The sequence below is a fragment of the Thalassophryne amazonica genome, chromosome 10 (assembly GCF_902500255.1).
Source record: "Thalassophryne amazonica chromosome 10, fThaAma1.1, whole genome shotgun sequence".
NCBI classification, from domain to species: Eukaryota; Metazoa; Chordata; class Actinopteri; order Batrachoidiformes; family Batrachoididae; genus Thalassophryne; species Thalassophryne amazonica.
In genome coordinates, this window is record NC_047112.1 from 105,986,968 (window position 1) to 106,000,439 (window position 13,472).

At 42.1% G+C, this 13,472-nt stretch overlaps 1 protein-coding gene across 1 annotated transcript in view; it reads left to right on the forward strand.

Moving 5' to 3' along the window:
- Positions 1-13,472, forward strand: part of slco2a1 (solute carrier organic anion transporter family, member 2A1) — a 71,077-nt gene that overhangs the window by 36,070 nt on the left and 21,535 nt on the right. Inside the window, 7 exon segments of the mRNA XM_034179235.1 lie at positions 818-893; positions 977-997; positions 1,000-1,140; positions 5,042-5,179; positions 5,182-5,244; positions 6,921-7,078; positions 7,443-7,589. Of these exon segments, the coding sequence (XP_034035126.1) occupies positions 818-893; positions 977-997; positions 1,000-1,140; positions 5,042-5,179; positions 5,182-5,244; positions 6,921-7,078; positions 7,443-7,589 (744 nt within the window).

The window sequence follows — 13,472 nt, forward strand, 5'->3', positions numbered from 1 at the left end:
ATGACACTGGCTGCCAGAGCACGTCTCCTGTTAATTTTTGGTTGTGATGCTGCCATTGCTAGTGACAAATGACCCAAGGTAGGTGAAGGAGGTCACGAACTCCACTTCCACCCCACTGATAAGCAGTGGAGGTGGGGCGTTCACCTCCGATGTGCATGAGCTTGGTTTTTGCCAGCTGACCCTTAGGCCCAGTTTGTTGGCTTCCTCTTGGTATATCTCCAAGAATTCTCACAGCTTGGTCTAGCGTGGAGCAGAATAGCATGGTATGATCTGCGTATTCGAGGTCTGTGAAGGGGTAATTGCCTAGTTGAACCCCGGGAAACGCGGGCACAGAGCCGCTCCATCAGATGGTCAATGGTGCAGTTGAACAGATCTGGTGCAGCTCCGCATTCCTGTCTCATGCCGCTGTTAATTGAGAACCAGGTGGAGTTCTTGCCGTTGATTCGCACACAGCTTTCTGCATTGCTATAGAGCTTTTGAAAGAGGGTAATGCTCTTTTGTGGGGCTCCAAGGATGGCAAGGATCTTCCAAAGAGATGCATGGTCAATGGTGTCGAAAGCCACCACAGTAATAAAACACAACCTGCAGAAATGAGAGTAGCTGAAGCAGACATTTCTTCATTCTCTCGGTCTCTCAACATAGATGTGTTAAAGGCTGAAATGAGCCTATTTGTTGATTTCTTATGATTTCCAAAGGCTCGGCTGCTGGCCTTACTGCTTCTTTTTATATTCATTGGAGCATAAATAAAGGATTAATTTTTGTATACAATGAGAGCACTATGTTGGATTAAACAGTCAGCATATAAAATATTTTCCAGGTGACAGGAATTGAAGCTGACGTTAGTGATGACTTGAAGAAACCAGATGTCTCGTTACTTCAGTTCCTAAGAGTAAGTTACTTTGCTGTGAGCGCTGTCAGTGGTTAGAATGTCTCGGTGTTACTACACAAAATATCTGGTACGATTCTGTGTTATCAGTGTTTCCCAGAATGTTTGTGCACCTCTGCTGAGCCCGCTCTTCATGATGCTGGTTCTGGCCCAGTGTTGCTTCTCCTCAGTTATGGCGGGACTCACCACATTCCTCAACAAGTTCCTCGAGCAACAGTATAGTGCCTCACCTGCTGACAGCAGTCTCCTCATCGGTAAGAGCAACTTTTGTTTCTTAAACGAGAGGACAGTTTACGAGAGGATTTACAAATTTATGGTGCAATTTGTTGAACAATGAACATTTCCTCCCTCCCAACACACACACAGTACATCTAACAGCTGATTACCTGATAGATTTAAAGTTAACTATTATCATTAAACTTCTTCCAATTCAACATGCAGATCCACCTCGGACCATCTGTGGTGACCCCAAGTGCAAACAAGGGAGCAGCCGAAGGGACTTACTATTATCGTTAACTGCTGTTTACTTTTAGCAGGATCTACAAGTCCAACCTATGTTGCACATCTGCACAGTTAGTTCTGTGTGTATATTTTATATCTTTATTATTGTAACTTCATGTAAGAGACTAGCATTGTAGCCAGGCAGGTTTCGTGTCTTAAGCTCTACACACAGTTGGATTGCATTTACATAGTGTGTTTCCTTCAGACACATGCCAGATTGCAGGACATAGCTGTATAACTGAAATGGCTGGAACCAATATGTTTAAACATGATAGAAGGCCTTGTTTTTGATTGATGGCCTTTAATCCTGCTTGCTGATCTTTGATTTTGACTGCTGACTTTAATCCTTCTCACTGAGCTTTGATCTTTGCTGACATTATTTCTGATTACTTATTCTAGATAATAGAATCACCATTATGATGCCCCTTTTGTTGAACAGTGATTGACAGTGTGAAAGTTGCATGAAATTAATTTTTTTCTTCAAAATTCTGTTTATACAATACCTCATAATGACACCATGAAATGTTTTATTATTGCAAATTTATTAAAAATAAAAAAAAACTAAGAAATCACATGTACATACATGTTCACGGCCTTTTGCTCTGAAACTCAGAATTGGGTGCATCCAATGATCATCCTGAACTGTTTCTGGGCTAAATTCATTAACTTGCAGGAAATATGGCACTGCTGTTCATCGTTCATTAGATCTGATTGTAATCCTGGATGAGAGCTCAAGTGTTTCCTGTTTCCACTGATCATCCTTGCAGATGTTTCTACAGCTTAATTGGCATCCATCTGTGGTAAATTCAATAGATTAGACATGATTTGGAAAGACACACACCTGTCTATATATAAGGTCCCAGAGTTGACAGTGCATGTCAGAGGACAAACCAAGCAGGAAGTCAAAGGAATTGCCTGTAGACCTCTGAGACAGGATTGTCTTGAGGCACAAATCTGGGGAAGGGTAAAGATAACACTTCTGCTGCTTTGAAGGTCCCAATGAGCACAGTGGCCTCCATTATCCATAAATGGAAGACCTTCGGATCCACCAGGACTCTTCCTCGAGCTGGCCATCCCTCTAAACTGGGAAAGAGTCTTAGTCAGGGAGGTGACCAAGAACCTGATGGTCAGTCTGTCAGAGCTCCAGCATTCCTGTGTGGAGAGAGGAGAACCTTCCAGGACAACCATCTCTGCAGCAATCAGGCCTGTATGGTAGAGTGTCCAGAGGGAAGCCACTCCTTAGTAAAAGGCACATGGCAGCCCACCTGGAGTTTGCCAAAAGGCACCTGAAGGACTCTCAGACCGTGAGAAACAAAATTCTCTGGTCTGGTCAGACAAATATTGAACTCTTTGGTGTGAATGCCAGGGGTCATGTTTGGAGGAACACACACAGCAGGCCAGCCCCTGTGATTGCAAAGCATGCTGCAGTACATATGGCTGTATAGAATCAGCAACATAAGAGCCATGTAAAACTTTATGTCAGGAGCAAAACTTTAAAATCTACTGTCATATGACAAGGCAATCTTTGATCTTTGGAGTATTTCACATATGAAAAAGCGTGATCCTTGTCACCTCTTTCATACGTGCATCAAAAGAGAGAGCTTCATCAAGATCCTGAACTGTATCACTGCGCTGAACTACACAGTTGTCCAATGAAAGGGTGAAATGATCAGATTTCTTAATTTCATTGGTTTGATGACCATAATCTCTGTTTTATCTGAATTCAGAAGTACAAAGTTAGATGATATCCAACTCATCATTGCAATCAGATGGGCTTTGATCTTCCCAGTGGTCGCAATATTAGACCCATTTGCTGAACACTGGCATACAACTGCAGATCATCTGCGTAACAATGAAAGTTCAACCTAAAGCCATGAATGATATTCCCTTAGGTGTGCAAAATACTCAGAAATAATGGGCCAAGAACTGACCCCTGAGAACACCATGCTTAACAGTGAAGGATCCATATGACATTTTGAGTGATCACACATCAATTGTATTGCTTTTCCACCATATCTTGATTGTTTTTTGTTGTTATTATTATTATTGTTGTTGTGTTGTTATTATTAAGAGTGAAGGGACGTTGTGTAAGTCCTCAGGGTGTTTTTCTCCTTCTGCACATTTTAAAAATAATAAATCTTGTTTCATCATTGCTGCTGGATTACATACAAATAAACAAAACCAAAAACTTGATAATGTTTGAATTAGCACAACTCATTCAGGGTGTCTTAGCGTATTATCAGTATTATTATATTTTATTATTACTTCTATGTTGTCATTTGATTTTTAAATGGATCACTATGGAAATAAGTTTCACTTTCTTGTGTCATCCATGTATTTATTTATTTACAATTATATAGTACTTACATTGAACTGACTAAATAAAAGCATGCATGCATGTACACAGACACCACTTCACTTTTAATATAGAATTTAATTATCAGCATCCATTATTCAGTGTTGTTAGCTAACATCCCCAATTTATCCAAAAATGTTAGCCCCATCAACGTCCCTTTTTTGTGGCATTCATCCTTGACCCAAATACATCAGCATACCAAACGGCAAACGTCAGCTCTCCACAGTTTCTCTATGATAGAAGCCATATACACACACACACACAAGTACACAGAGGCCACTTGCCTATTAATAAATAAATATACGAGGGCTGTCAATAAAGTAACGGTCCTTTTTATTTTTTTCAAAAACTATATGGATTTCATTCATATGTTTTTACGTCAGACATGCTTGAACCCTCGTGCGCATGCGTGAGTTTTTCCACGCCTGTCGGTGACGTCATTCGCCTGTGAGCACTCCTTGTGGGAGGAGTCGTCCAGCCCTCGTCGGAATTCCTTTGTCTGAGAAGTTGCTGAGAGACTGGCGCGTTGTTTGATCAAAATTTTTTCTAAACCTGTGAGACACATCGAAGTGGACACGGTTTGAAAAATTAAGCTGGTTTTCAGTGAAAATTTTAACGGCTGATGAGAGATTTTGAGGTGATTCTGTCGCTTTAAGGACTTCCCACGGAGCGAGACGTCGCTCAGCGCTCTCAGGCGCCGTCGTCAGCCTGTTCAAGCTGAAAACCTCCACATTTCAGGCTCTATTGATCCAGGATGTCGTGAGAGAACAGAGAAGTTTCAGAAGAAGTCGGTTTCAGCATTTTATCCGGATATTCCACTGTTAAAGGAGATTTTTTTAATGAAAGACGTGTGGACGGATCCGCGCGTCGGGACGCAGCCGACGCGGTGCGCGGCACAGGAAAAACACCTCCGTGTTGATAACCATTTGTAAAATCCAGGCGGCTTTTGATGGCTTTCAGTGGAGTGAGTATATGAGAAATTGTTTAACAGGCAGGACATGTTCCAACTTGTCCTTAAGGCTTTCAACAGAGGTGTTTTCCTGTGGCGGAGCGTCGCGGCAGCTGCGTCCCGACAATATATATATATGTGTGTTATATATATATATATGTATATATATATTATATATATATATAATATATGTATTATATATATTGTGAGGCAAATAAGTATTTGATCCACTGTGGGAAAACTTGCAAAACTGACAGTGGATCAAATACTCACTTCAACCACTTAAAGCAGTCATTTTAACAAAACAGGGATGTAATTGTAGAAGACTGAGCCCCGTGTGTGTTGTCAGGTGCTGTGAATCTGCCTGCTGCTGCAGTAGGGCTGCTGATCGGAGGCTACATCATGAAGAGGACTGGTTTCTCTCTGAAGGCTATCCCGCGATTCTCTGTGATCATGCTTTCATTGTCCACCCTTGTCTGCATCCCGCTCTCTTCATGGGCTGTTCCACACAAAACGTGTCAGAGGTCAATCATTACGAAACTGGACCGTATGGTAAGTAAAAGATGATGCGTGCTGCACCTGAATATTTGCATTCATTACCAGTTTATAAGTTTGAATATGTCTTTCCAGCTCTCCTTTTCAAAATGAACATCATCTGAAATGTGTTGATTTGTGTCCACTGTTGGTGTTGTAACACATTTATCAGGGCCGAGGAGAGGATTCAAACAAGTATTTCATCTTAATGTTTTTCCCAGTCATTTTATTATTGAGTGGTTATTGGCATCAGCCTTTGTATTTCATGTATTTGTACTATATCTACAGCTGGGACAGGCTCCACCCCCCTGAGAGGCTTGATTAGTGTAAGTAGTGTAGAAAATGGATGGATGTCTATCACTACATCTGCAATAATAATTCTAAATATTATGATGTTATCTTTTCTCTTATCAAGGATGACCATCTTAAACTGTTGTTGAGGGATCTTGTAAATCACAGTGCAGTTGCGATGCTGTCTGAGCTCCGCAGGCCTAGATGCAGTCAGATCTCATCTACTTTTGGTCTGGTCTTGCACGTGGTTGGCGTACAGAAGCTGGGGGAGTTGCTGTGGCAGAGAAGCTTCTTACACTGGTTTCATATATCACTTCTGTCAGTGACAGTGTTATGAGACTTCAACATTATTTGGGAGTCTCACATACCTGATTGCAGGTGATATCTCATGTAGGAACTTTATTCAGATCTTCCTTTGATGTCTAATCAACGCCATTGTCCATGGATGATTTCAGTACACTGACACGGCTGATTATGAGGACTCTGTCCGTCTTCAGTGACTTGGCAACCATCGTGAAAATGGTTCAATGTTTCCTAGCTTCTTGGGGCTACAAGTTGCAGTTCCCAGATACCAGCATCCAGAGTGGCATTGCTAGACATGGTGCTCCTATTGGGACAGCAAAGGACAATGATCATCTACTTATGAAAATACACTGAAGATTCCTGCAGAACTATACAGTTTGTGAACTCTGACCACAGACTTGCAGATTCCCTTGGGATTTATCTGAAGTCATGCAGCCTTGAACCTACTTGAACCTCCAGACTTTATCTGGATTCCATTGTTTTTCAGATGTGTGCATGCAATCTGTGTGGATAATTTACAAACATGGACTCAAACCTTAATGGAATGTGGTATTTTGTTTGTCTGAAGGCCCTGAATCCTGCCAGGGATTGTGCTGCAGCTGCCAATATTCAAAGAAGGAGGTGTTTAGTCTCAGATGGCACTCTGACTATCAAAGTGGATGACTTAATGGCTGTTATGGAATATAGAGGGCTGAGAAAGTGGACTGTGATGGCACTAAGGGTAGACAAGGAGGCATTTGTGTATGGAATCTGTAAATAGGTGACACGCCCATCTGCGGTCCAGTGAAACTCAACCTGCTCAGAGGGATTGAAGCACTTTGTTCCTCCAAGCTGACACCTTCTACCTTTGCAGTTATGGCACTGCCCTGAAGAGATTCTGCTGCACTGTCTAATTGAATCGGTTACTAGAAGCAGTTAGAGCAGGCTGACCCTCCTGCAGGGATGTTGGACATCTCTGATGCCAGGTGACCGGTGACTGATCTGCCAGTCAGCTTCAAAAATCACAGTGAGATAGCAAAGGAGGTCAAATAGCTGAGGCTGCAGGCATCTGTAGTATGGGGGCTGAAGATACACAAGTGGGTGGAGATACTGTTCTTCAGTTTGCAAAGGATGCTGTGATCCTGCTGTGCTGGGACTTGAGAAGCTGAGTAAGGACCATTTCTCTGGGCATGACCCAGCGTACAGGTGCTTCATTAAGGACCGCAGCAAGTGGAAAAGGCTAAGACGCTGCTCATGTATCACCTGCTGTGGCAGATACGTAGGTAGCTAGTTTTGGAAAGTGGGGATGGACCGCTTGTCTGTGTGGGTGGTTGCCAACCAGGACTCGGGCCACTTCTGCCATGTGATTGATGCAGCAGCGCATGACACCGATATGGTAACAGCCTGTGGTCCCAGACCTGGCCTTTTTAATGAGATATAAGTCTCATACTGATTTTTGGAATAGGAATGGTTGCACATTTCAAATTACATTTTCAGTTGGCTGACTGATGAAGAAAAATGTCACATCTTACTATAATGATTGCATATGTAGACTATATGTGTGTATGTTACTTGCTTTTATTGAAATATTTTTGAATAAATGCTGACACCTCTCTCGGTGTGTGTGTGTGTGTTTTCTGTAGGTCTCTGTCTGTATGTTATGCCAATGTTCCTGTCCTGTCGGTGCCTTCAACCCTGTGTGTGGATCTAATGGAGTGGAATACATTTCTCCTTGCCATGCAGGGTGCACAAACTTCACCAGAGACCCCAACAACACCTACAGGGTTCAGGTCAGTGCTTCCTGTATGCCCACATCCATGGTTTGTTCCAGCATTCTGAAGACATAAATGTTGGATCATTTCAGGACACACTGTTATTGTCTACTCATACACACACAGTGCAGCAGATAACAGAATATTTATAGAGGAATCCTTCAAATGGTGATGCTACTTCTTAGACGTTGCGGTTTTGAAAAAACGGACTGGCCACTTGAATGTTCAATAGGTGGCCAGGTAGAGGTCAACTGAAGAACTACACAGGGGTCAAAATTTTAAAATGCTCCAATCATATTGAAAACTATACCACATTATTTGTCTGAACATGAACATTCTAAAAGTATATAGTTTGGACTATCTATGACTAAATGTTATGGAGTTATGGGGTAAAAACAGCAATAATGGTGACAAGGTTTTCAGTTTGCACAGGAGTCAAAAGTTAGTTGCTCTAATTTTGGTAAAAAGTGATGCAAATTATTGGTTAATAGGATTTTAAAAAAGAATAGTTTGCACCATCTGTGTTGGAAGGGTCGTGACACGGACCCACAACAAGGGGCGTTAATGAAGGGACAATGGAATAGCCAAAAAGTAACAATTTAATGTTGTGAAGGTGCACAACGTAATACAGACAGATACAAATATGCGTTATATCAATCCGACAAAAAAAAGGTGACGTGTGGCAGGCTCGAAGATAGGAGACGTCCAGCGAGAGAAAAGCCGGAACCCCACAAGCCTCACCGCCAACGGACCTGAAGAACACCGGAGCCGCCAGCCCTGCGCCCCAGGTGGCCACTGTCTTCAGCAGTCAGACCCGGTACTGCTGGCAGAAAACAAAACAGTTCTGGATGAGTGTGAGTTTGCACACTCAGTAATCCCACAGTCTGTGTTCAGTAAGGAGGGAGAACCTCCACCTCCAATCACACACTCGTGCAGCTCCTGTCTAACCACTTATCTGGATGGGGTGTGAAGCGAAGCCGTCGCTGATCACACCAAACGCCAATCCCACAGATAAGGACACACCACAGGAAAACGGCTGCAAAGAAGTTCAGATTATTACTCAATGTTTGAATCAGCAGAGAAAATGACCTGTAAGGTAGATGATTTCTCGGCGAGGAGGTGGAGTGAGTTGCAGTCCGGTCTTTATAGTGGTGGTGATGGGTGACAGCTGGTGTTGATAGATGACAGCTGTCACCTCCAGCGGCTCCGACGCCCTCTCGTGCTTGGAGCCCGCACTCCAAGCAGGGTGCCATCTGGTGGTGGTGGGCCAGCAGTACCTCCTCTTCAGCGCCCACACAACAATCTGTCATGTTTAGTTATCATGGGGGTAACGTATGTCACATACGTTACAACCACTACTGGTGGTTGGCTCTCACGGTATTGCGGTATTGTATCACTTCCTGTTCCGGAGCACAGCGGTGTTTTGCTGTATCTGTTAGCTGTTTAATCTGCACAGTTAGATTGATCTAGATAACTAGATAACGATTTGTTTCACAGTGTAATCTTCACGTGCCTTAACTAAAGCACTCCCTCTGCTGAATCACCTCAAATTATTTACACATTATTCACTTTGTGTGTTTTTAGGAATCCGCTAGCTTAGCAGCTACTAGCTCTTAGCCGGTTTAGCATGGCAGCTTCTCCTGTCTCGTGCACTTCTCTGCTCTGGTGTGTGAAATGTTAGTTATTCCTCGGCTCCTTTAGCAGTAATGGTACTTGTAATAAGTGTAGCTTCGTAGCTTTGGAGGCCAGGCTGGGTGAATTGGAGACTCGGCTCCGCACTTGGAAAATCCTACAGCTAGCCAGGCCCCTGTAGTCGGTGCGGACCAAGGTAGCTTAGCCACCATTAGCTGTCTCCCAGCGGATCCCAAGCAGCCGGGAAAGCAGGCCGGCTGGGTGACTGTGAGGAAGAAGCGTAGTCCTAAACAGAAGCCCCGTGTACACCGCCAACCCGTTCACATTTCTAACCGTTTTTCCCCACTCGGCGAACACCCCTGAGGAACAAACTCTGGTTATTGGTGACTGTTTTGAGAAATGTGAAGTAGCGACACCAGCAACCATAGTCAGTTGTCTTCCGGGGGCCAGAGCAGGCGACATTGAAGGAAATTTTAAACTGCTTGCTAAGGCTAAGCGTAAATTCTGTAAGATTAATCACGTCGGCAGTAATGACACCCGGTTACGCCAATCGGAGGTCACTAAATTAACATTGATCGGTGTGTAACTTTACAAAACACATGTCGGACTCTATAGTTTTCTCTGGGGCCCTCCCAATCGGACCGGGAGTGACATGTTTAGCCGCATGTTCTCCTTGAATTACTGGCTGTCTGAGTGGTGTCCAAAAAATGAGGTGGGCTTCATAGATAATTGGCAAAGCTTCTGGGGGAAAACCTGGTCTTGTTAGGAGAGACGGATCCATCCCACTTTGGATGGAGCAGCTGTCATTTCTAGAAATCTGGCCAATTTTATTAAACTCTCCAAATCGTGACTACCCAGGGTTGGGACCAGGAAGCAGAGTTGTAGGCTTACACACCTCTCTGCAGCTTCTCTCCCCTGCCATCTCCCCAATACCCCATCCCCGTAGAGACGGTGCCTGCTCCCAGACCACCAACAACCAGTAAAAATCTATTTAAGCATAAAAATTCAAAAGAAAAAATAATATAGCACCTTCGACTGCACCACAGACTAAAACAGTTAAATGTGGTCTATTAAACATTAGGTCTCTCTCTTCTAAGTCCCTGTTCGTAAATGATATATAATTGATCAACATTGATTTATTCTGCCTTACAGAAACCTGGTTACAGCAGGATGAATATGTTAGTTTAAATGAGTCAACACCCCCGAGTCACACTAACTGTCAGAATGCTCGTAGCACGGGCCGAGGGGGAGGATTAGCAGCAATCTTCCACTCCAGCTTATTAATTAATCAAAATCCCAGACAGAGCTTTAATTCATTTGAAAGCTTGACTCTTAGTCTTGTCCATCCAAATTGGAAGTCCCAAAAACCAGTTTTATTTGTTATCTATCGTCCACCTGGTCGTTACTGTGAGTTTCTCTGTGAATTGTCAGACCTTTTGTCTGACTTAGTGCTTAGCTCAGATAAGATAATTATAGTGGGCGATTTTAACATCCACATACAACCCCTGGCAAAAATTATGGAATCACCGGCCTCGGAGGATGTTCATTCAGTTGTTTAATTTTGTAGAAAAAAGCAGATCACAGACATGACACAAAACTAAAGTCATTTCAGATGGCAACTTTCTGGCTTTAAGAAACACTATAAGAAATCAAGAAAAAAAGATTGTGGCAGTCAGTAACGGTTACTTTTTTAGACCAAGCAGAGGAAAAAAATATGGAATCCCTCAATTCTGAGGAAAAAATTATGGAATCACCCTGTAAATTTTCATCCCCAAAACTAACACCTGCATCATATCAGATCTGCTTGTTAGTCTGCATCTAAAAAGGAGTGAACACACCTTGGAGAGCTGTTGCACCAAGTGGACTGACATGAATCATGGCTCCAACACGAGAGATGTCAATTGAAACAAAGGAGAGGATTATCAAACTCTTAAAAGAGAGTAAATCATCACGCAATGTTGCAAAAGATGTTGGTTGTTCACAGTCAGCTGTGTCTAAACTCTGTACCAAATACAAACAACATGGGAAGGTTGTTAAAGGCAAACATACTGGTAGACCAAGGAAGACATCAAAGCGTCAAGACAGAAAACTTAAAGCAATATGTCTCAAAAATCGAAAAATGTACAACAAAACAAATGAGGAACGAATGGGAGGAAACTGGAGTCAATGTCTGTGACCGAACTGTAAGAAACCACCTAAAGGAAATGGGATTTACATACAGAAAGCTCAACGAAAGGCATCATTAACACCTAAACAGAAAAAGCAAGGTTACAATGGGCTAAGGAAAAGCAATTGTGGACTGTGGATGACTGGATGAAAGTCATATTCAGTGATGAATCTCGAATCTGCATTGGGCAAGGTGATGATGCTGGAACTTTTGTTTGGTGCCTTTCCAATGAGATTTATAAAGATGACTGCCTGAGAGAACATGTAAATTTCCACAGTCATTGATGATATGGGGCTGCATGTCAGGTAAAGGCACTGGGGAGATGGCTGTCATTACATCATCAATAAATGCACAAGTTTATGTTGATTTTGGACAATTTAAAGGATGTTTGGGGATGATGAAATCATTTTTCAAGATGATAATGCATTGCCATAGAGCAAAAACTGCAAAAACATTCCTTGCAAAAAGACACATAGGGTCAATGTCATGGCATAGGGTAAGTGTCAATGAGCAGATCTGATTTGATGCAGGTGTTAATTTGGGGGATGAAAATTTACAGGGTGATTCCATAATTTTTTCCTCAGAATTGAGTGATTCCATATTTTTTTCCTCTGCTTGGTGTAAAAAAGTAACCGTTACTGACTGCCACAATCTTTTTTTCTTGATTTCTTATAGTGTTTCTTAAAGCCAGAAAGTTGCCATTTGAAATGACTTTAGTTTTGTGTCATGTCTGTGATCTGCTTTTTTTCTACAAAATTAAACTGAATGAACATCCTCCGAGGCCGGTGATTCCATAATTTTTGCCAGGGGTTGTAGATGCTGAGAATGACAGCCTCAACACTGCATTTAATCTATTATTAGACTCAATTGGCTTTGCTCAAAATGTAAATGAGTCCACTCACCACTTTAATCATACTTTAGATCTTATTTTGACTTATGGTATGGAAATTGAAGACTTAACAGTATTCCCTGAAAAGCCCCTTCTGTCTGATCATTTCTTAATAACATTTACATTTACTTTAATGGACTACCCAGCAGTGGGGAATAAGTTCATTACAGTAGAAGTCTTTCGGAAAGCGCTGTAACTAGGTTTAAGGATATGATTCCTTTCTTTATGTTCTCCAATGCCATATACCAACACAGTGCAGAGTAGCTACCTAAACTCTGTGAGTGAGATAGATTATCTTGTCAATAGTTTTACATCCTCATTGAGCACAACTTTGAATGCTGTAGCTCCTCTGAAAAAGAGAGCCTTAAATCAGAAGTGCCTGACTCCGTGGTATAACTCTCAAACTCGCAACTTAAAGCAGATAACCCGTACGTTGGAGAGGAAATGGCATCTCACTAATTTAGAAGATCTTCACTTAGCCTGGAAAAAGAGTCTGTTGCTCTAAAAAAGCCCTCCGTAAAGCTAGGACATCTTACTACTCATCACTAATCGAAGAAAATAAGAACAACCCCAGGTTTCTTTTCAGCACTGTAGCCAGTCTGACAAAGAGTCAGAGCTCTATTGAGCCGAGTATTCCTTTAACTTTAACTAGTAATGACTTCATGACTTTCTTTGCTAATAAAATTTTAACTATTAGAGAAAAATTACTCATAACCATCCCAAAGACATATCGTTATCTTTGGCTGCTTTCAGCAATGCTGGTATTTGGTTAGACTCTTTCTCTCCGATTGTTCTGAGTTATTTTCATTAGTCACTTCCTCCAAACCATCAACATGTCTATTAGACCCCATTCCTACCAGGCTGCTCAAGGAAGCCCTACCATTAATTAATGCTTCGATCTTAAATATGATCAATCTGTCTTTATTAGTTGGCTATGTACCACAGGCTTTTAAGGTGGCAGTAATTAAACCATTACTTAAAAAGCCATCACTTGACCCAGCTATCTTAGCTAATTATAGGCCAATCTCCAACCTTCCTTTTCTCTCAAAAATTATTGAAAGGGTAGTTGTAAAACAGCTAACTGATCATCTGCAGAGGAATGGTCTATTTGAAGAGTTTCAGTCAGGTTTTAGAATTCATCATAGTACAGAAACAGCATTAGTGAAGGTTACAAATGATCTTCTTATGGCCTCAGAAAGTGGACTCATCTCTG